This window comes from Helianthus annuus, chromosome 7, assembly GCF_002127325.2.
Source record: "Helianthus annuus cultivar XRQ/B chromosome 7, HanXRQr2.0-SUNRISE, whole genome shotgun sequence".
NCBI lineage: Eukaryota > Viridiplantae > Streptophyta > Magnoliopsida > Asterales > Asteraceae > Helianthus > Helianthus annuus.
Window position 1 is genome coordinate 133234402 of NC_035439.2, and position 24846 is coordinate 133259247.

The following is a 24846-nucleotide window of genomic DNA, read 5'->3' on the forward strand; positions in this document are numbered from 1 at the left end:
AAATACTCAAATATAACTTATATACCTTCAAAATGAATGACATTTGATTGAGCAACCATGGTCTTTGGGTATAATTACTGAAAGAATGTCATTTGATTGTTTATTATACCTCCAAAGCAGAAATTACACAAGATATCATGTGAATAATCAATGTCCATTCAAAGGATCTTGAAGAAGCTCATCCTGATTTGAGGTATTTTGTGAACCAGTTCAACATGTCCGTGTGTGCTTCCATTGCGCTTTTGACAGCATGTTCATCGTCGTCCTTGTATCTAGTGGTCCAACCATGAACAACGCCAGGGTATATCTTAACAAAATTATCAATCTACAAAACAAAAGGATATAAAAAGTAATTAAAAATCATGCCAATTCTTGCGGAATATATGCCAAAAAAAAAACAACTCTTACTAATTTTGCTGATAAAATTTCGGCAAGTTTTTTCATTTGTTCAGGGGGAGAATACTCATCAATTTCAGCAGCTAAGATTGCTGTTGGGACTTTTGTTGCTGCATTTAAGGTTGCACCATCATACATGAGAATGTGCATGTTGCTACAACCAGGGGCGGATCCAGGGGTGTTTCGGGGTTCCCGGGAACCCCCTTGGTTTGAAAAAAATGGAAAAATAGTGGAAACCTTATATGATTTGGAAAAAAAGTTTAGTGAAAATCTACCAAAAGGAACATGGTAGAAAAATATTCCTGGATCCGCCACTGGCTACAACACAAGTAATAAATAGTGATTAATTACCATGAATATCATCTTCCGAGAGTGGACCAGGGTGTAGTATAACAGCAGCCTCGATCTCACCATACGCCGACAGTTTTGACACCGTCATTCCTAAATAAGAGAATAAAAAAATACATAATTTGAGATGGCAAAACAAGTACACACAGACACTATTTACTATTTACAGAGCGGAAAACATATACTGGTTGTGTATCAGGTCAAAACATGTAGGGTGGCGTAGGGCAAAGTGTATGGGTCGGGACCCGTTCCGTATTTAGTTAAAATAAAAATGTAACCCAAATCAACCCGTATGTATGTAACCGAGGGAAGTGCACCTCCCCAGCAGAAACCGGCTGCTCCAACGGCAGATGCTCCTTTGGTTTTCAAATCAGCAACTACCTTTCTGGCATCTTCACACCCTTTCGCCTAAATTAAAGCAGAAATTAAGGAAGGTTTTAGAGTATGAAATTGAGATCGAGCCACCCGACAGTCAGGAACTCACTGGTAGATGATTAGGAAACCAAGAAGATAGTTGCATGTCAGGTAAATATGGATCTCCATAGAAGAAGTCAGGCACCACCACATAGAATCCTGCTGCTGCAACCTTTTCAGCAATTTGTCTTCACACAAAACAACATTTTTTTTTTAACTTTTAAATCAAACTTCATCTTAGAATACATGTAGCTAGAAAATGTGGACATTCATACCTTAGTTTTGGAGCTTCATAGCCTACAGCAAAATAAAGAATTAACCAATTTCTTTATCAAACAAACAAAGTTTTTTAAAAAATTAATTACATAAAAACAAAATAAGAAAAGTCTCTCTTGAATTAAATATACAAAGAATTAATTACACAAATTGTGCATGTGGTATAGTCATGTTATTTGGTGCCTAGGTTTCACTTATTAGACTAAGGGTTGTGGGGAGTAACGAATGTATAATTTTTTTTGTATGGGAGGCACAATGCGGGTCGGCAATAAATGTGACGGACAAAAAGAAAAACGAAAAAAAAATGATGATAAAATAACATAGTTCACTAAGTATTTAAACAATAATAACAAAAATCTCTGGATTACAATTTTCATCTTTCGGAAACACCCGATTACGTTAAGAAGTTTACCCATTTCTACAACAAAAAATTACACAAGTGTTCAAGAAATCATCACGAGTACGATTGCGCAAACTTAACTTTACACGTTTTATCACCGAAAAACATCTCACAGCATATACGGTTGCAATGGGCAACCAATCCTAGTTTTATAGTCGATTGACCAAAGATAAATGTTTCCTTGTTTTTACAATTGAGTGGTGCATTTTAGCTACATCGTATTAAATAGTAATTATATTATAAATACACTAATATTATTGTTAAATATATTGGTTCCATTTTTTTATATTTGGTAGATATATTATTGTAAAATATGTTAGTTTTTGTTTTTATATTTGGTAGATTATTGAGAAAACAATCATTCTGCTGAATGCTGATTATTAAATTGAAAGGAACAAGAGGAATAAAAAAATCTTATGCATAAAAAATCTAGGTTCTAAGATGGGCCTCTGCCCACCCTACTTTCCATATGTATCAGTCATTCTTTCTTTTTTTGGGCATGGGTTAGGACATTAGACTGGAAGGTATGGTTTGGCTCATCCCCACGGGGATGAGCCTCCACGTAGGCGACCCATGAGGGATGAGCCAAAATGAAGATGGAGGGGGATGGAGGATGGGGCCCCACCACATATTTTTTATTGTTTAATTTAATAACCAAGTTAATAAACTTTATAAAATTTAAAAAACACAACATAAAACAACATAAATAATTTCATTTCATAACATAAAAAAAAAATTACATTCCCTAAAAAAAAGAAACCGAAAATAAAAAAATAAAAAAAATTACGGGGGTTGCGATTGCGATTGGAGTTGTTCAAACGTGTTGCGTTGCATGAATTGTTGGAGCGCTTGATATTGTTGAACTTGTTGAAGTTGAGACATTTGTGAGAAGGCGTTGGGTGTTTGTTGAACTTGTTGGAAACCCGAAAACGGAAATTGCGAAGTCTCCCACGAAGGATCCATAGTCGGAGTGTAAGCGGGACTCGAAAAAAAATTAGGTTGGTTCGGATTGGGATTATTCGGGTTGGGGTTGTTTGGGTTGGGGTTGTTTGGGTTGAATGGATTCATGTTTGGTAGAGAATGGTATAAAAAATATAGAGTATTTTTTATAAAAAAGGATGAGAAATGGAGAAGAATGGGAGTAGAATGAGAGAAAATGGTATAAAATGGATTGGGATTATGGTATTTATTAAAAAGGAAATTGATTTTTTTTTTTTTTTTTAAATCTAGCCGTTACCCAACGGTATTATTTTTGAGATTTGGGGCGGCACACCCGGCTGGAGCTCGCCGGTTGTGATGCTTGCCGGGCCAGGGGGGGGTGTGGGGGTCCGGCGCCGGGCCAAGCCGGGCCAAGCCGGCCCCCATACCTTCTAGTCTTATTTGCCATATAGGACCATCAATCCCATCAATCAAATGGCATACCATTTCCCTTCTTGATTGATGGTGATTCATGTGGATTGAACCACGTTCATCACGACCCTCCTATTTGATGATTTTGAGACAAAAACATATTAAAAAAAAAATTAAAATGATAGTGATTTGGGTCATGACAACATTCTTAGGTAGTGGTTTTGAATGATAGATTAGAGATGGGTAATATGACGTCTATATGAAGGGTCATTGTGGTCATAAGGGTTATGACCACGCCTTTTAGCCTTAGTTTTTTACACATTAGTCTCCGATGTTATTTGGGGGTAACATGTTTAGTTTCGGGAGTAGAATTGGAGAAGTCCGTTTGTAAAATTACATTCTTACCCTTATACTCTAAATAAATAAAATTTAAATTAAAAATACCTAAACAAAAATTGCTGGACCCACGCTTAATATAAAACAAACAAAAAAACCTAAACCAACCCAATCCAACCCCCTCCCCCACCCTAACTACCGATCATCTTCAGCCGAAAATAAAAAAATAAAAAAATTACGGGGGTTGCGATTGCGATTGGAGTTGTTCAAACGTGTTGCGTTGCATGAATTGTTGGAGCGCTTGATATTGTTGAACTTGTTGAAGTTGAGACATTTGTGAGAAGGCGTTGGGTGTTTGTTGAACTTGTTGGAAACCCGAAAACGGAAATTGCGAAGTCCCCCACGAAGGATCCATAGTCGGAGTGTAAGCGGGACTCGAAAAAAAATTAGGTTGGTTCGGATTGGGATTATTCGGGTTGGGGTTGTTTGGGTTGGGGTTGTTTGGGTTGAATGGATTCATGTTTGGTAGAGAATGGTATAAAAAATATAGAGTATTTTTTATAAAAAAAGGATGAGAAATGGAGAAGAATGGGAGTAGAATGAGAGAAAATGGTATAAAATGGATTGGGATTATGGTATTTATTAAAAAGGAAATTGAATTTTTTTTTTTTTTTTTTTTTTTAAATCTAGCCGTTACCCAACGGTATTATTTTTGAGATTTGGGGCGGCACACCCGGCTGGAGCTCGCCGGTTGTGATGCTTGCCGGGCCAGGGGGGCGGTGTGGGGGTCCGGCGCCGGGCCAAGCCGGGCCAAGCCGGCCCCCATACCTTCTAGTCTTATTTGCCATATAGGACCATCAATCCCATCAATCAAATGGCATACCATTTCCCTTCTTGATTGATGGTGATTCATGTGGATTGAACCACGTTCATCACGACCCTCCTATTTGATGATTTTGAGACAAAAACATATTAAAAAAAAATTAAAATGATAGTGATTTGGGTCATGACAACATTCTTAGGTAGTGGTTTTGAATGATAGATTAGAGATGGGTAATATGACGTCTATATGAAGGGTCATTGTGGTCATAAGGGTTATGACCACGCCTTTTAGCCTTAGTTTTTTACACATTAGTCTCCGATGTTATTTGGGGGTAACATGTTTAGTTTCGGGAGTAGAATTGGAGAAGTCCGTTTGTAAAATTACATTCTTACCCTTATACTCTAAATAAATAAAATTTAAATTAAAAATACCTAAACAAAAATTGCTGGACCCACGCTTAATATAAAACAAACAAAAAAACCTAAACCAACCCAATCCAACCCCCTCCCCCACCCTAACTACCGATCATCTTCAGCCCCCCCCCCCCCCCCCCCACACACACACACACACACACACAAATTCGAATTGGTTTTTCTAATTCTAATTCTTATTTTGTTAAAATAAATATTGCATAATGATAAAAGAGTAGATGATAATTGATATATAGTTAAGAAGAAAGTACCATATATATCAGCAATCAAAATGACAGCAAGCTTAGAAGCAGGAGAACCAGCAGTGTATGATGTTAAGCCTCCGATAACTTCTATGCGATCATCTTGTCTGTTACCGGAGCTAATATCCGGTGGGTTTGCACAACATTGAGGGCCTGCCATTATATTATTATTATTATTTCTATAAAATCATTAAAATGTTAGAGAATGGTGGATATAAATATCCCACAATCATGGATGACGACAGAGCTTATGTACATATACGGTTTTGATCCCTAAGTTTTTAGAAATTACACTTTAAGTCCTGATAGTAACTAAGTTATGGCATTGATGTCGTTTGTTCGTCACTTGATCCAATGAAACGTTAACCTGTCCCATGTTCAAGGGATGTATGCGGCTTGACCCCGAGGAAAAAAAAAAAGATTGATTCTCGGGCTACCTTGGTTGTCGCAAGCAAAATCAAAATGATAAGTTCGGCCTTTTCTCTTCTTCCATTCCCCGGGGAAAAGAGAGGGACTCGATATTGTTTATTAAAGCTTCCAACCATTGCTCTTGTTTTTGTCCTTGTTGCTTTGATTGTGATCAGGGTCGTCTCAAGGTTTTTGAGGGCTAAAGTTGATAATAAAATTGAGGCCCTTTTCGTAAAGGAAAAAGAAAAAAAATGTTTTGGATCCTATGATTTAAGTATATTACAAGTCAAATTATAAGGGTATAAGTTGTAAAATGTCAAGGATAAGGTCTCTTTTGTAAATGTTGCTAACTAACAAGCAAGGGTTAGTTGAGCCCTTTTAAAGATTGTTAATTAGTTGTTACATCTTAATAAGATCATGGATTAGTTAGTTAGGCTTTCTCTCTTTTCTTCTTGTTTCTCTCAGTAGTAATTGTAACACTGTGTATCAATAGAGCGTATGCATAATTATAGACCACAAATCCCATCTTTAACAAACTCGAAGCGTAAATTATATATTTTTCTTTTTGGAATTGGGACCCTAGAAAAGTGTTGCCACCTAAAAGACAAAATATGTGTTTCATACTTTGATTCCGTGCTAGTATGTGATAAAATGATATTATAAAAACATAATAAAAAGGTAATAACTCTGGCTTTTCATAGATTGTTTGTTTGTGATTATAAGTTTTCGATTTTTTTTTTGGCAAATCACTAATAGAGATATGCTAAAATTACTAAATAAAACCAAAAATACAACCACCCACACACATTAACATCTCTAACATGCCCTACCAAGCGAAATTGTGGAAGTGGTGACTGGTGTGGAGTCATAAATTGAGCGAAAAACAACCATTTGATCATTATTTTATCCTCAACGGGTAGAATAATCTTAATGAATTAAGGTCCAGAAGATTCAAGTTGTCAAGTAACATGTTTTAACCTTAAACAGTTAACTTTTTTACTTATCGTTATTTTATCTTCAAACAGGTGGCAGCGCGGCCTGTTGCTCGTTTACCTTCTATTTCGTTGTAAAAAAAAGTTACCATAAAAATTTCTCTTTTTTATCAAAAAAGTTTTTTCCCAAAAAAGTTTTTTCCAAACTTTTAAGAAATTAAAAATAAAATATTCAAAATTTGTAGTAACTTCTTTCAAATTTTAATCCAGTTTGTGTTTTGGTCAGAAACATTTCGCGCCTTCACGGCCCATTTGAGAAGATAGCTCATAGCTGAATCTTACCTAGCCCAATTTAAAGCCCATCAGAAATCTATAAAAATACCACTTGTCATTCCAAAATTAAAACACAAACCCTAAAGCCTCTATTTTCATCAGCCGCCGAAGCCTCTGTTTTGGTTTTCTACATCTGTTTGTTTCATTGTTTTGTTTAGTTTTTGGTGTAATTGTTTTTGGCGAAGATGATTGATTGCTTAATATTCTGACACCTCTTGTATGAGAATGGCAATCAAAAGCTGTTCCTTGAGCACATAAAGCACCTCTCTGAGCCTATTTCTTTTTCTATCTAAATGTTTTTTTGATTAGTGTATCGATCAGAAATTCAGGCAACCACCTTTTGTAAATTACTCGAAAGGTAGGTGTTGTTCTGCTCGTAAATTAATTTCTTTTGCTCTTCAGACTTGTTGAGATTTATAGTCTATGAAACCGGTCTAGTAAGCATTAGAACATTTTTTCTATTAAGACTTATGGAAATTGTTTTTGGTATTTTCATGACACAATATACTGGATAAATTCGTTAGATCAACAATTTAAGATAGTGTTTGTTTTATGGATTGTAATGAAATTGGAATCAGAATTCATATGGAAATTGAAATTTGATTTATAATTTATGTGTATTTGTTTAGTAAAATGAAATGAAATCTGAATGGAAATTGAATATGGATTCTTTTCTTATGTTTAATTCCAATTCATTTTATTGTTGAAACCAACAAAATAAACAAAATAAGAAGTGAAATAAACACTATATAAGTCTTATTTAATTTATAGAGCTAAGATTTTTGTAGGAGCTTGGTGTAGTATCAATGTAAGATTTTGGTTTCTTTTTAGTGTGAATTTCGAATTTTGTCCTTTATTTATATACCTAATTTCAGGAGGTGTCCTTTATCTTTAAAATTGATGAATTTTGTACTTAATGTTTTCAAATGTTGCAAGTTATGTCTTTTAGTCCTAACCAAGTTTGTTTTTTCTGTTAAATTAGATTTTGCACATGAGGGTAATTTTGTCATTTCAGCCTTTCAGGACTAATTATGAAAATTAATAAATACATAACCATTTTAATAAAATTAAAAATTACTTTAAAAAAATATTAAACCGCTCACTCTCTCACACACCTCTAACTCTCTGTATTGAACTGTCTTCTTCAATAGGTGTATGAGAGAAAAAGCAACGATTTTTTTAGAAAGAAATGCCGACAATTTGTTTCTAGCGAAGGTTCAAAATTCCAGTGTGTTCACTTCCATTCAAATCTTTCTCTCTCCCTTTTAGATCTAGCATGCAGGTGGTGGCTTTAGAGAGAGAGTATGTGACTGATCTTGTGAAATTGCCCACAAATCTGGATGAATCGAACACCCTCCACTCGATGCAGGTGTTAACTCGTCCTCTACACCCTTGTATTCTACCGATTTGTACCAAGGGAGTCCGATTTTAGGCCGTTCATGATCAATCCACTTGCTGAGGCTCTGTCGGCGGTGGAGTTGCGATGAGAGGAGGGGTGCCCAATGGTCGGGTGGAGGTGGTAACCAGGTGATGGTGGTAACCGGTGGTGGTGGTAGTGGTCGGTATAGAGAGAGATGAGAGAAAGTGTAGGTTAGAGAGTGGTGGTGGTCGAGTGGTGGCAGTAACCAGGTGGTGATGATGGTGTTCTATAAGTTAGAGAGAGTGAGAGATAAAGAAGGGGAATACATATTTATTTATTTAAACTAGGGTTAAGACCCGCCCACGTTGCGGCGCGTGTACATCATAAACATTGAATAGATTAGTCCAAACATTATATGATGCATTAACCATATGAAAACACACATTTCGACGTATCCAATTGAACTCAGTGTAACTTATATAAGCATTGTGATTGGATCAAATGTAAAGTAAATGGAATTCATATCGAACAATCATAACGTATTATATATGACCCAACTTATACAAAGAAAACGTAACGGGTATGAAGGAAAATATGCACATGTAATCGAAAGGGATTAATTATAGCTTTCGAAAAAAAAGGGAGAAAAAGAAACCATAATTTGACTCCACTCGGTTTGAAACAAACTTTACGAAACGTACATAAAATAAACACGAAAACATATTATATTTGACCTGAATCATTTCCCAAAAAAGTTTACGTCGAAACGTAGAACAACTTGAATTTATACGAAAACGTAAATAGAAATATGCATGTAAAAATGGTTTCTTTAAACGAAAACGTATTATATTTGACCTGACTCGTCTATAAAAAAGGTTTACGTTGGAATATAGGAGAAATCATATTTACACATACCCATACATAAAATATGCACGTAAAAAATAGTTTTTAAGTAAAGTAAGTATAGAGGTAAACCGAAACAAAAAAATAGTAAAAAATTTAATAGGTTAAAAACGTTCGTAAAACCGTGCTAAGTAGCACCAATGCCACAACCACATCGACTCTCAACATCGTAAAAATAAAATAGATAAAATGGTAAAAATTACACTGAACTAAAAGCAGACTAAAATCATTGAACCACACACACCCGTTACAGTGTCTTAATACGAAGAAATTAATCAGAAACGTAAAACGTAGCAAATAATAACTTAATCGATCTATGACCCGCCCGTTGCGGCGAACTTTTCAAAAGGGGAAAAATAGACGCGTTGCGACGGGTCTGTCAAATATGAAAAAATAGAGCAAAAACGTTGAACCGCACATGCACGCTACGACATGTTAACTCGCAAAATTTTGAATGAAACGTAAAACGAAAAACTTGTGAAAGATAAAAAGTATGGGGTACGAAAGTTGTAGATAATAAAGTGTTGTGGTAAATTATAAAAGATGGAAAACTTTGGGTTAAAAGTAAAAAATGAAAATGGGTTAAAATGTAAAATATGAAATGTTTGGGTTAGAAGTGAAAAATCAAGTTTTTTTTTTTTTTGAAACGCTCCCTAAGCATAAGGTACAAGTCATGATGCCCATATAAGTTGCTTATTAATATATGGAATAATATCTTTTTCATATTTTACACAACAGTCCCTATATATTGAATATTTACACAATAGCCCATGTACTAGTGAAAAAACAAATATACCCTCATGTGCAAGTCACATGACCAGATTTAACAGAAAAATCTAACTAGATTAGGGCTAAAGGACTTAACGTGCAAGATTTTAAAACATTAACTACAAGACTCGTCAATTTGAAAGATAAAGGACACCGCCTGAAATTCACTATAAAGATAAAGGACAAAATTTGAAATTCATTCTTCTTTTTATTTTGGGAAATTGACCTGTAATAATCCCACCTAGACCTTATTGGCCATTAATAATCCCACCTCAGAATATTCCCCCCACCGGTCCCACCTTTCACCTATTTTTCCTACAATGGTCCCCCGTTAAAAAAACTTAACGGAGTTAAGCTTTTTTCCAAATTACAAACAGATTTTTTAGGGCTTTTGATCAGAACGATGATACGAGTCCATTGATGTAAAACTTACTTCGAAATGGTGCTCCAAGTGACTTGATTTTGGTTAATTGGAAATTTAAACACCCGAATTGAAGCGCCGTTTTCATCGTTTGGAGCACCGTTTCGAGGCAAGTTTTACATCAATGGACTCGTATCGCCATTCTAATCAAAAGCCCTAAAAAATCTGTTTGTATTTTGGAAAAAAAACTTAACTCCGTTAAGTTTTTTTAACGGGGGACCATTGTAGGAAAAATATGTGAAAGGTGGGACTGGTGGGGGGAATATTCTGAGGTGGGATTATTAATGGCCAATAAGGTCTTCATGAGATTATTACAGGCCAATTTCCCTTTTATTTAAGAAATGCCGTGATGAGAAAGCTAACATGTAAGAAGATGCTCAACTTTGTGTTGAATGTCCTCAATGAAATATTCTTGTTACGCTTGGCTTCTGAGCTAACGTTAAGTCTTGGATCTCTAGTTTTAAAATAACTTCACTCAAAGAAACAATAAGCGGATGTCCTAGCAGGTCGCATATACATATTTTCCGAGGGCAATCCTAGTCGGATCAAAATAGTAAGGTAGTGTTCGTTTTACGGAATGGAATTGGAATGTTGATTTTATTTCTTATTTGTTGGTTTAAAAAATTGATATGGAATTGAACAAAAATATAAGGAAGAGAATCTACATTGCAATTTCATTTGGATTATGTGAAACAAACACATCTAAATGCTAAAACGAAATCCAATTCTTGTGCAAATTCCAATTCTATTACATTGAAACCAGCATTACCTATGTGTCTGTATGGAGTGTAAATCTATAGAAATCAAATGCTAAACCCTAAAACTACGCCTAATGTCTAAAATCTAAATATTATTACCCTAAAAAATCTAAATAAGGTTTAGTGACTTTAATAATGATCTGTTGTGCAATAGTTGCAAACCACATGGACAAATAATGTTGTAATGGATATCCAAATAGTCACCCGGGTTTGTAATGGATATCTAATTGAATGTGTTTAAAGTTTATTGCGGTTGCATATAGTTACAATCAAAATAAATGGCATACTCACGTTGTCACAACAGACAAATTTGGCATCAGTAAGTGGGCGAGAGAGTTCCAGCATCTGGTTTTGGATCCAACATACCTCGACCACGACGACATTAGCAATGCTTTGTTAACCAACTTGACCGGTTGACCCTAGATTGTAAAATAATTAATTAATGTTTGCGACGATGTTATCTCCTTAAAAGGCACAATAATTAGACAATGATCGTCGTTTGGCAGGAACATTGCCCTAGATGGCATCCGTATAAACCTTTATAGACATGGTAGATTGCATAACTTGTTTAGACCTGCTATTAATTGAAGAACGCGTTGTTGGTTCATTGCCTTGGCCCCAACGTTTACATGTTGATTTGCTAACATTTTTGCATGGTAATAAGAGGAAACATTCGGGCAACAATTGTCTTGGAAGAAACTGCAGCGAGCGATCCTTGCTTGAGATACTGTTGTGTTCGGTTGGAGAATGGTATGCAATAGGTCACTCGAGATCGTGATATAAATCCACTTTTGAGTTGACTTGCCATCCATCATCGGAGGGTTCACCGGAATTGTCTGTGTGTCTGGTTTTTTTGGTTTTTCCGGCACATTTGCGTCTTGGTTCGCCGATGTTCCGGGCGATTGACTGACATTTGTTTTTGTAATGAAGCTTGGTGACCAGGATTCGTCAATTTCGGAGATCCAAACATCGAATCTCCTCCCTTTCCATGTGATCCCGATTTTGTCTTCAATTTTGTTTCCTTGGCTCACCAAAATACCAACGCAGTCCATTGATAAATTTAGATCCCATATATCCGATGTGGACCCGCTGGTCGCTCTTCCATACTTTCCTGCTATCTCATTCATGATTGTGTTGCACCATAGTTGCAAAGGCACGCCTTTGATTGATAGCCAAGCCAGTCTATGATATGGTATCACTTAACCCTCCCAAACCTGTAGGTTTTCCAGATCCTTTTCCCACACCTTTCTCGCTCCTTCTAGAAAATCAAGCATTATTTTCTCTTCATCGAACGTGGCAATGAAACTTAAGCCACATGTGAATCTTAAGAAACTACCTTGACTCCTAATATGAGTGTGACACCTGTGTCACTTCAACCATCAAACAAACGCCAAACAAATGAAATATTGTATTTCATACTTTGGACTTGTATAAATATGTGTATCGTTTGCACATATCAACTCTTGTTCGATTTCAAGCTCTACATCGCTTTCTAGGGAGTTATACGCAAACTGGTGCGTAAACGTACTCAGTTTAACGTGACAAATACTCCGGAACAGCAACATATACTCAACATACCTTAAATAACCTTTACATAACTTAGAAATAAGTTTTGAAGGCTTTGGTATGGCAAAAACAAGTTAATTCGCTTACAGGGACTAAACTTGACAAACTGCGAAAGTATGCCAATTTGAACTGTAACGAACATTCCGGAACATGTCCATAAGTTAGACATACCATAAATATCCTTTACATAGCTTAGGAATAGGCTTTGAGGGGTTCGGTATGCTAAAACAAACTTTTGGATCATTAAGGGGCTAAAAGTGTCAAAAAGTGCACTAGTTTGCACTTTCGCGCATAACTTACGTTCTGAATACATCCGGACATCCAAAAATTTATGTAAGCATCCTTATATTATGCCTTAGTGTTTGGCATGAGAAAAATCCATTCGTCGCACAATTTGGATCGTCTTTCGCGCTTATGCGCATTCCGTCGTAATTAACCGAACATCGCGACCGTACGGCCAAACGAACCGACATCCGACATATTTTTGAGCACATTTTAAGTTCCCTATACTTTAACTTCATTTTAGAGCTTTGAAATGAGGTTAACGGGGCTTAAACGTGCCAAAAACGCATCAAATACCAAGTTTTGGAGCTGCAGGGACCAAAACTGTAAATCTGCCAAACTAGGGGCTTACGGACCGTAAGCCAAAGCCCATACGGTCCGTAAGGAGTCCCCAGTACAGCAGAACCCACATTTAATGCTGATTGGCTCTTCAAATGGCGAAAGGTCCAATTGCCTTTTCACCCAATCAAAGGCCAAGGGCCATTAATCAGTGACCACAACATTTTGACATGTGTACGCACAAGATCGTCGCACGGTATTCGATAAACGATCCTAACGGTTCCACTTTTCCTATAAATACCCCCCCCCATTTTGCTCAAAACCCACACAATCTGATCTTAAGGCTCTAAGTTGGAACCATTGTTTCATACCTGAGCTATTTTGATCTAGATTAGCATTCGGGGACCCTCCGTAAGTGTTCTTTCGTTCTTTTATTCGCTTTTCGAGTCCGAAAGTCGAACTATGTTTGACTTTCTGCATTGACCAGTTTATGGGCGATGCGAAGTTCGTTGGAACTTCATAACGTGAGCGTGATCACGATGGTTATGGTCCGTAGTGACTATACCTACTGATTACCACGTTATCTAGGCTCAGTGACGAGTCGTAGTTTCGGCCAAAATGCGCATTCTTGCGTGTTTTGTAACCAAACTACTCGTGAGCATCAAAGCCTTTTGCTTTGATGCCAAACCTGTTTTCTAAAGTTAGTTAAGCATGTTCTAACATGCTTAGCTCGTCACTTTTAGTTTAGTGCATATATAGGGTCGTAAGGTAAGCGATCTAAACCATCGCTTATACTTTCGAACCCGACCCATTTGGTCGATCATTAGGATCTGACCAAACACATTAGGTGACCATAGCTATAACCTTCCGAGGTTATACCTTGTGGTCGCAATGTTAGGCGTTCCGAACGCGTTCTACGCGAATGACGCGTTAGGGTAGCATAAGCTACCTAAACGGGTCGTGATGGGTTGTAAGCACTTAGGTTAGGTTTCATTTTAGTATGTAGGCTTTATTAAACCATATTACACGAGTCTCCATACTCGTTTGGTTTACGAACCCGCATACTATCCGATCCTTCCGATTTGGTACGGTATATTAACATAGCTACCTGTTAGGTGCCGTTTGATATCCCGTGATCTTTAGCATTATCTGGTTATTATACAAGAACTCCAAAGCAATCTCAGGTGAGTACATTGAACCCCTCTTTTACTGTTTTCTAAACTGTTTTGGGGTGAAACACATGTGCCTATCTGTTACATTCATGCTTTCCATGTTTTCACATCATATGCCTGCTATGTTGTTAGTACATTATAGTACACGATTTCATTACATTTCATGCTTTGTATGCCCATTGTGTGCGTACTTAGTACATTGATTTACATTACATTTCTGTTGCATATATTTACTCAGCATATGGACACATTGATTTACATTACATTTCTGTTGCATATGTTTACTCAGCATATGGACACATTGATTTACATGAACATTTCTGTTGCATATGTTTACTCAGCATATGGACACATTGATTTACATGAACATTTCTGTTGCATATGTTTACTCAGCATATGGACACATTGATTTACATGAACATTTCTGTTGCATATGTTTACTCAGCATATGGACACATTGATTTACATGAACATTTCTGTTGCATATGTTTACTCAGCATATGGACACATTGATTTACATGAACATTTCTGTTGCATATGTTTACTCAGCATATGGACACATTGATTTACATGAACATTTCTGCTTCGTATGTTTACTTAGCATACTTAGTACAATTTTTTACATCACATGCCTTCATTTTGTTATGACATTTGGTTTGTTTAACATGGGACAATACATTCATTAACATTAGCTACGCCGTTCGTTAGTAGGTAGTGGTACCATAGGAATTGACAACTCCCGTTTCTGAAATCCTGGGTTTGATAGGATTGGAAGGAATGACCGAATTCGATATACATAACTTAGATAAACCTTTAATTTGTTTAAGGGTTTATCGCCGCAGTCTCAAGGCTTGGATGTATGCATAGTTTACAATACCGCATAAATGTTAATATCAATAGAGCATGCATTTTTCCACAGAACATAACGTTGATCTAAACCACGTTTTACTTCAACGACTTGTTTTGTGCATTTTACATATGGTTTAAGTTGATACATTTTGCTTACCATACATGATACATTTTGGGATACACATTACATGATTTACATTGAACATAAACACGTTGACATTGACATACACATTTGGTGGTTTACTTTGAACATAGACATTTGACATGGTTTACACAATAAATAATTGAGTTATACAAGAACAATCTTACATGGTGGATGGTTTGGGTAAGTGATTAAGTAACGAGGCGTGTGTAATATGATACAAGCATGGTGGATACGCCGCTGGTACTTCCTATATATAAGTGTTTGTATGGTATCACATATCGTAGCGTTATGTGAATCATTTCAATTTGAGACATATGACATTTTATACAAATAACACACTTTTCATGAGACATTGTTTTACAAACTCATTTTACATGGTTATCCGTTTAACCATACAGTGTTCTCTTATTTATACATATCATCTGATCTTATCGTTTTTCAAATGATTTACAAGACAAAGCAAATTACAAGATTTATGACTAAACATTTTCTCCAACATAAGTCATGAATCCTGTTTTCACAAAACCAATGTATCTCACAGGCATTTTTATGCTGACGTACCTATTTTCACATGTGTTTTCAGGAGATGATGCATAGGACTTATCAAGACATACTTAGGCGGACCTGTGCCTTAGTGACTTAAAACAAGACAAGAACTAGTTAATTTATGTTATGTATTCTTTGGTTCTTGTTTAAGACAATGTAAACTTTCATGTTTGATTAATAAAATGAAACTTCGTTTACCATGGATTTGAAACAATTGATTCTGTTACAACACTCCCCGACATTTCCGCCACGTTTTGTATGTTCTACGTGGTCGGGGTGTGACAGAAAAGTTGGTATCAGAGCCAGTGGTTATAGGGAATTAGGTTATTAGTAATGCTTTGACCTAGTCTATAACCTTCCTAGGACCCTAACGCGAGTTCACTTGCGTTTAGTCATAAAACAATACCGTCACCTATCCTTAGGCGACGACCACAACAAGAACATAAATTTCAAAACCCCTTTGAAAACCAATCATCTGTTCTAGGATGATTGATTACTAGGTTTTGAACCCTCTGTTATAAGGTTTTGAACCCCTTTGAATTTTCAAAACTCTCGTCAAAGTTTTGGGTCCTAAATAGTGTGAACACGTGCGAACTGGAAGAGTGAATGCCTGTACCCTGGGTTTTCTGTCTAAGGTTAGAGTGTTCGTACAAATCCACATAATCGGACCAGTCACTCTTACCTGGGAACTCTTGGGGTGAGTGTCCACTTATAGGCGAGCATGCCTTCGCGATACACTATGAGGATCTATTTACTTTGATTCAGCCTTGGTGTTGTTTGTTTGATTCATGATTCAAACAAATGACCATCAACCGTGATTACGGTCGGTGATTGTAACATCTTATTCTTACCCAATACCATTTTATTTGTTTCCTTTCATGTTTTCCTCTTTTAGAATGCCTCCTCGACGCGAACACCAGATAGCAACTGCCGAGCTGGCAGAAATTATTGCGCAGCAGATGGCTGCTCAATTCCCAAATCTCTTTGCTCAATGGAACCAAGCCAACAACAACAATAATAGTACATGCAATTTCAAGAACTTTAACTCGGCTAAACCACTCAAGTTTAGTGGTTCTGAGGGAGCAACTGGGCTTCTTCAATGGTTCGAGAGCATCGAGAATACTTTTCGCCACGTGCAGTGTCCGGATAATCGCAAGGTCGAGTTTTCTTCGAGTGTGTTTTAGAAGAGGGCTCTTATATGGTGGAACGGGGTAATGAGAGACCGTGGTGCAGATGTTGCTCTAGCACAGACATGGGCTGAACTGAGAGCTCTTATGATGAGGGAGTTTTGTCCTCGTCATGAACAACGAGCATTGGAAAAGGAGTTTGATGATTTGAAACAAGATAGTGGCGAACACAGGGCATATACTGATAGGTTTGAGGAGTTGAGTCTACTTTGCCCGACTATGGTCGCCCCACTCGACAAAGCTATCGAAAGGTACATCGACAGCCTGCCTGACTCGATACAAGACATTGTCACTGGTAGCAACCCTACCACACTCCGTCAGGCCATTGAGCTATCTGCAACCTTGACTGAATCGCAGATCAGAAAGCATAAACTTTTTCGAAAGGGTGACAAGAAGCCAATCGAGGAATCAAAGACCATGGATGAACAGACTGGATCCCCTGAGAAGTCTAAGAAGCGTAAGGCTTCGCAGAATTTTGCGATTGCTGCTCAACCTAACCAAAACACCCGCAACCAACCAACTCAACCTCCTGCAAAGAAACCTTATGCCGGTACTGCACCGAAATGCGACAAATGTAATGCACATCACTTAGCTCACCTACAGTGCCGATTATGTGCATCATGTGGGCGACTCGGTCACCTGGCAAATGCTTGTCGATTTACCCCAAACCAAGGTGGTCCAAACCAACCTCAAGTAAATCCTGCTCAAGCTCGTCTTCCACTAGGTCCTTGCTTCAACTGTAACGAAATGGGCCATTTCCGGAGAAATTGCCCAAAGATTGCTAATGCGAATCCAGCGCAAGGATGAGCAATCGGATCAACTAGAAGACAATGTTGTTTAGAGATAATCAAACCTTATGTATTATTTTCTTTTGTAGTCAAGGTCCATGAAACAGTTGTTGTTTATAAATAAATCTTTTATTCTACATTGCAATGTACAAATGTGATGTCATGTATAAACAACGTATCCTCTACAATACCAACAATCAAGGAACCGTATTCCTTGAAGAACAGACTGCCCCGTAATTTCTTCCATCTTATTATCTCTTGTGTTTCCCACGAATACCCAAAGTACCACTATAAATTCTTAATAGGGTACCTAAGGGTATTTCCGTATATTAAAAAATTATTGTACCTCAATTCGAAAATTTCGTTTTCTTGAAAACGAAATCAAATTTATAGGAGATCTTTCTATCTTCATAGTTAGATTCTTGCTAATGTTTAAAGTACCGAATGACATCCATGAAATGGATTCCTAGTGTGCTTTAAATGCACGTACGTAATCAACAAAACAAATTAACACATTAAAGATCTAGATAAACAATTTTGTGGTTATGTGACTATTTGTTTATGCATCTTGTCTTTCCATTTATGCATTTTGTGTTTTTGTATACTCTGGATATTCGCTATCCAAATCCTCGTAGAATCTCTCATACCTTCATATGAGGGATTCGTAGTAGGATATCCAAAAAGGTACTATCTTAAATCCTTAATGGACTTCTATGTTATAGTTAAGTCCCTTGGATTATAAAGTACTATTCCAAAGTTTAAGGATAATATGCGCTGATATAGTTAAAGAGGCCCTCGGGTGGTCTAGTTAAAGAGATCCTACGTCGATCTAAGTTAAAGAGATTGGTTCGACAATCTAGTTGAATATGTCATGCGTTGATATAGTTAAAGAGGCCCTCGGGTGGTCTAGTTAAAGAGATCCTACGTCGATCTAAGTTAAAGAGATTGGTTCGACAATCTAGTTAAAGATGTCATGCGTTGATATAGTTAAAGAGGCCCTCGGGTGGTCTAGTTAAAGAGATCCTACATCGATCTAAGTTAAATAGATTGGTTCGACAATCTAGTTAAAGACATCCTACGTTGATGTAGTTAAATATTTCTCTTGGGTAGTTTAGCTGAAGAGATTATTCGTTTGATATTTTTCCCATACGCATTATGAAATGAACTGTGCGGACTGTGCAAGGAAGTACGTAATTATGGAGGCCTACATAATTATGGAATTCAGTGCACAGAAACCACAGGAAGTTTTGTCATGTGTTAATTTCCTGCAGTGACAAGAGTAATGATACGGGAGAAGTCTTGGATTTTGACCAATGTCATTTATCCTTACACTCCCCAATTCTGATTTCAAGCACACACAAGTTTCCTATGATAACTCTTCACGGGAAACGTTCTCCTGCCCGTAGTTCGAAACTCCATGTTTTGTTACTACAAGGACTTCACTTTATGGGTTGAAATTTTCGCTATGGACCCTAACACGGCCCAGAGTTTTACCTAAGGGTTCGATGGATTGTCTGAAAGCGAAACCGTCACAGCTGTCTTCACAAGTTTCCTCTAAAACTAAATTTCGGGACGAAATTTCCTAAAGTAGGGGAGACTGTGACACCTGTGTCACTTCAACCATCAAACAAACGCCAAACAAATGAAATATTGTATTTCATACTTTGGACTTGTATAAATATGTGTATCGTTGCACATATCAACTCTTGTTCGATTTCAAGCTCTACATCGCTTTCTAGGGAGTTATACGCAAACTGGTGCGTAAACGTACTCAGTTTAACGCGACAAATACTCCGGAACAGCAACATATACTCAACATACCCTAAATAACCTTTACATAACTTAGAAATAAGTTTTGAAGGTTTTGGTATGGCAAAAACAAGTTAATTCGCTTACAGGGACTAAACTTGACAAACTGCGAAAGTATGCCAATTTGAACTGTAACGAACATTCCGGAACATGTCCATAAGTTAGACATACCATAAATATCCTTTACATAGCTTAGGAATAGGCTTTGAGGGGTTCGGTATGCTAAAACAAACTTTTGGATCATTCAGGGGCTAAAAGTGTAAAAAAGTGCACTAGTTTGCACTTTCGCGCATAACTTACGTTCTGAATAAATCCGGACATCCAAAAATTTATGTAAGCATCCTTATATTATGCCTTAGTGTTTGGCATGAGAAAAATCCATTCGTCGCACAATTTGGATCGTCTTTCGCGCTTATGCGCATTCCGTCGTAATTAACCGAACATCGCGACCGTACTGCCAAACGAACCGACATCTGACATATTTTTGAGCACATTTTAAGTTCCCTATACTTTAACTTCATTTTAGAGCTTTGAAATGAGGTTAACGGGACTTAAACGTGCCAAAAACGCATCAAATACCAAGTTTTGGAGCTGCAGGGACCAAAACTGTAAATCTGCCAAACTAGGGGCTTACGGACCGTAAGCCAAAGCCCATACGGTCCGTAAGGAGTCCCCAGTACAGCAGAACCCACATTTAATGCTGATTGGCTCTTCAAATGGCGAAAGGTCCAATTGCCTTTTCACCCAATCAAAGGCCAAGGGCCATTAATCAGTGACCACAACATTTTGACATGTGTACGCACAAGATCGTGGCACGGTATTCGATAAACGATCCTAACGGTTCCACTTTTCCTATAAATACCCCCCCCCCCCATTTTGCTCAAAACCCACACAATCTGATCTTAAGGCTCTAAGTTGGAACCATTGTTTCATACCTGAGCTATTTTGATCTAGATTAGCATTCGGGGACCCTCCGTAAGTGTTCTTTCGTTCTTTTATTCGCTTTTCGAGTCCGAAAGTCGAACTATGTTTGACTTTCTGCATTGACCAGTTTATGGTCGATGCGAAGTTCGTTGGAACTTCATAACGTGAGCGTGATCACGATGGTTATGGTCCGTAGTGACTATACCTACTGATTACCACGTTATCTAGGCTCAGTGACGAGTCGTAGTTTCGGCCAAAATGCGCATTCTTGCGTGTTTTGTAACCAAACTACTCGTGAGCATCAAAGCCTTTTGCTTTGATGCCAAACTTGTTTTCTAAAGTTAGTTAAGCATGTTCTAACATGCTTAGCTCGTCACTTTTAGTTTAGTGCATATATAGGGTCGTAAGGTAAGCGATCTAAACCATCGCTTATACTTTCGAACCCGACCCATTTGGTCGATCATTAGGATCCGACCAAACACATTAGGTGACCATAGCTATAACCTTCCGAGGTTATACCTTGTGGTCGCAATGTTAGGCGTTCCGAACGCGTTCTACGCGAACGACGCGTTATGGTGGCATAAGCTACCTAAACGGGTCGTGATGGGCCGTAAGCACTTAGGTTAGGTTTCATTTTAGTATGTAGGCTTTATTAAACCATATTACACGAGTCTCCATACTCGTTTGGTTTACGAACCCGCATACTATCCGATCCTTCCGATTTGGTCCGGTATATTAACATAGCTACCTGTTAGGTGCCGTTTGATATCCCGTGATCTTTAGCATTATCTGGTTATTATACAAGAACTCCAAAGCAATCTCAGGTGAGTACATTGAACCCCTCTTTTACTGTTTTCTAAACTGTTTTGGGGTGAAACACATGTGCCTATCTGTTACATTCATGCTTTCCATGTTTTCACATCATATGCCTGCTATGTTGTTAGTACATTATAGTACACGATTTCATTACATTTCATGCTTTGTATGCCCATTGTGTGCGTACTTAGTACATTGATTTACATTACATTTCTGTTGCATATATTTACTCAGCATATGGACACATTGATTTACATTACATTTCTGTTGCATATGTTTACTCAGCATATGGACACATTGATTTACATGAACATTTTTGTTGCATATGTTTACTCAGCATATGGACACATTGATTTACATGAACATTTCTGTTGCATATGTTTACTCAGCATATGGACACATTGATTTACATGAACATTTCTGTTACATATGTTTACTCAGCATATGGACACATTGATTTACATGAACATTTCTGTTGCATATGTTTACTCAGCATATGGACACATTGATTTACATGAACATTTCTGATTCGTATGTTTACTTAGCATACTTAGTACAATTTTTTACATCACATGCCTTCATTTTGTTATGACATTTGGTTTGTTTAACATGGGACAATACATTCATTAACATTAGCTACGCCGTTCGTTAGTAGGTAGTGGTACCATAGGAATTGACAACTCCCGTTTCTGAAATCCTGGGTTTGATAGGATTGGAAGGAATGACCGAATTCGATATACATAACTTAGATAAACCTTTAATTTGTTTAAGGGTTTATCGCCGCAGTCTCAAGGCTTGGATGTATGCATAGTTTACAATACCGCATAAATGTTAATATCAATAGAGCATGCATTTTTCCACAGAACATAACGTTGATCTAAACCACGTTTTACTTCAACGACTTGTTTTGTGCATTTTACATATGGTTTAAGTTGATACATTTCGCTTACCATACATGATACATTTTGGGATACACATTACATGATTTACATTGAACATAAACACGTTGACATTGACATACACATTTGGTGGTTTACTTTGAACATAGACATTTGACATGGTTTACACAATAAACAATTGAGTTATACAAGAACAATCTTACATGGTGGATGGTTTGGGTAAGTGATTAAGTAACGAGGCGTGTGTAATATGATACAAGCATGGTGGATACGCCGCTGGTACTTCCTATATATAAGTGTTTGTATGGTATCACATATCGTAGCGTTATCTGAATCATTTCAATTTGAGACATATGACATTTTATACAGATAACACACTTTTCATGAGACATTGTTTTACAAACTCATTTTACATGGTTATCCGTTTAACCATACAGTGTTCTCTTATTTATACATATCATCCGATCTTATCGTTTTTCAAATGATTTACAAGACAAAGCAAATTACAAGATTTATGACTAAACATTTTCTCCAACATAAGTCATGAATCCTGTTTTCACAAAACCAATGTATCTCACATGCATTTTTATGCTGATGTACCTATTTTCACATGTGTTTTCAGGAGATGATGCATAGGACTTATCAAGACATACTTAGGCGGACCTGTGCCTTAGTGACTTAAAACGAGACAAGAACTAGTTAATTTATGTTATGTATTCTTTGGTTCTTGTTTAAGACAATGTAAACTTTCATGCTTGATTAATAAAACGAAACTTCGTTTACCATGGATTTGAAACAATTGATTCTGTTACAACACTCCCCGACATTTCCGTCACGTTTTGTATGTTCTACGTGGTCGGGGTGTGACAATGAGTCTTTAGGGTATGAGCTTTCCTCAGCCCATCAAAGTTTTTGAAACATCCCACAAAAGACCTTCGTATCCACCGGTTACAGGTATCCGATCGCCTTTGAAATGTATCTCCCCTTTATTCTCCGGTGGCATATTGTTGTTTTTCTTGATGCCCAACAAAATGTCTTTCCAATGGCTTTGTCCACCCCCATATCCAGATACATTCTGTGCCTATCTTGCCTCTCCGTATTGTCTTTGGTTTAACTAACCAAGATTGTTTTCCACTGTTCCTGTGCCTTTATTGTAACACCCCGTGTTTTCGAATGTCAAAGTCAAAGTCAAAGTCCAAGTCAACTTTGACTTTCTTTGACTATAATTAGTCTATTTTATGTTTTATTGTATTATGTGGAGTAAGTGTTGTAATCAAGAAAGAATCGAAGTAATCGAATGTGAATAATAGGAAGTAACAATGCGATAAAGTTAATCAACCAGTAATCAAGCTAATCAAATCATCAATCGAACTCGAATCTCGAACTATGCGAAAATTGGTAGTATGTTACTTGAGTGTGTGCCTTATGTGTTACTTGTGCGTGTTTACTTTATGTTTTGTGTGGCATTCAATCGAAACAATCGAAACGCAAATCGAAACTCGAATCTCAAATCGAATGCAATCGAAATCGAATTACGACGAATGGTAACGTAAGGATAAGGTGAAATATAGATGATTGTATGTTAGACATAGTAGTTGGGACTGAAAGTAATATGAATAGGAAACTCTATCGTACTCGTATCCTCTCCAATCGAAATCGAAATATCGAAAATCGTCGCACCGAACACTCGAACCAGGCTGTTGATCGATCAGGCTGTCAGCCGATCGAACAGCCCAGCCGATCGGACAGACTGTCCGATCGAGCAGGCTGTCCGATCGGGATGCCTGGCCGATCGGCCAGCCCTTTCCTCTTTTGGAGCCTATAAATAGGGTTGTCATTGTCATTCTTTCCACTTTTGGAAACTCTCTGACCGACCAGCTCGTGCTCCTCACCTTTTCTCAGATTTCTTCCGATTCCGGTAAGTTTTCATCCTAAATCTTGTACCTTCTTGATCAAAACATGCTCCTACACCTTTCTATCTTTCAAACCTTGATTTCTATCCGTGAAATCACCAAGATCTAAGCATTCTTGGATGATGTCATCATGGTGTTCTTCAAGAACATCATGTTTTGGCTTCAATCCACCATGAATAGCTCGGATCTAACCGATTTCCACATAAACAAGCTAAGATCTATCAAAGATCTAAACATTTACATGATGTGAAGGATTGAAAGAAGGAATTCCAACTTTCTTTCAACTATTTTACACTCAGTGCCTTCAAACCGGTAGAAACGGAGCTTGAGCCAACTCACTAATCATTCCAATGGTTGAGTGGTTCAAGATTCGGATTCTATCTACGAGGTTCACCGACTTCGGGTTAAACGTTAGACTGCCGTCCTGAACCGTTCACCGGCCGGGCTTGGGTGATTCCTGTCCGAGCAGGAGAAACAAGTAAGGATGAAAGTTCGATGGTTTAGCTTGTTGTCAAACTACCTCAATATAACGTCAAATAATCAGAACAGCCAAGTGTTAGACGAACAGGCCGACCAGGTCAGGACGCTGGTCGAACGGTTAGGCTGTTCGAACGAACAGCCCAACCGATCGGACATGCCAGCCGATCGACCAGGCCAGCCGATCGGCTAGCATATGGCCCCACACTTTGACAATTTCATGAAGTATGGTATTGAACGAGGTACTGTTCGATCGAACGACTGTTTGTCAACATTACTGCTCGGATCATGAGAT

At 37.5% G+C, this 24846-nt stretch overlaps 1 protein-coding gene, 1 long non-coding RNA gene and 3 other non-coding genes across 5 annotated transcripts; 4 read left to right on the forward strand and 1 right to left on the reverse strand.

Moving 5' to 3' along the window:
- Window positions 1–22: 22 nt before the first annotated feature.
- LOC110868645 (endo-1,3;1,4-beta-D-glucanase) lies at window positions 23–5202 on the reverse strand. The gene is made up of 7 exons (XM_022117874.2): window positions 5026–5202; window positions 1434–1455; window positions 1229–1346; window positions 1062–1152; window positions 748–837; window positions 409–506; window positions 23–325 (listed from the first exon to the last, which is right to left on the reverse strand). Exons 1-7 carry the CDS (start codon window positions 5174–5176, stop codon window positions 179–181), a joined length of 717 nt encoding a protein of 238 aa, XP_021973566.1. The 5' UTR covers window positions 5177–5202; the 3' UTR covers window positions 23–178.
- Window positions 5203–6796: 1594 nt separating this feature from the next.
- Window positions 6797–8571, forward strand: LOC110868648. Its single transcript, XR_002552629.2, has 2 exons — window positions 6797–7047; window positions 7841–8571. It is a non-coding gene; the product is annotated as an uncharacterized LOC110868648 (long non-coding RNA).
- Window positions 6868–6963, forward strand: LOC118480810. Its single transcript, XR_004863788.1, has one exon. It is a non-coding gene; the product is annotated as a small nucleolar RNA snoR1 (small nucleolar RNA).
- Window positions 7017–7143, forward strand: LOC118480814. The gene has a single exon (XR_004863793.1). It is a non-coding gene; the product is annotated as a small nucleolar RNA snoR77 (small nucleolar RNA).
- A 1910-nt stretch (window positions 8572–10481) lies between the features above and the next one.
- LOC118480802 lies at window positions 10482–10578 on the forward strand. The gene has a single exon (XR_004863780.1). It is a non-coding gene; the product is annotated as a small nucleolar RNA R24 (small nucleolar RNA).
- Window positions 10579–24846: the final 14268 nt, after the last annotated feature.

Bases quoted from the DNA above. Each gene is read 5' to 3' on its own strand.
- LOC110868645 (XM_022117874.2), bottom strand. From the start codon at position 5,176: ATGGCAGGCCCTCAATGTTGTGCAAACCCACCGGATATTAGCTCCGGT. The intron at 1,347-1,433 runs GTATGAATGTCC...TTTTGTGTGAAG, and splicing joins TATGAAGCTCCAAAACTAAG to ACAAATTGCTGAAAAGGTTG. The intron at 326-408 runs GTAAGAGTTGTT...TTTGTTTTGTAG, and splicing joins AAATTTTATCAGCAAAATTA to ATTGATAATTTTGTTAAGAT.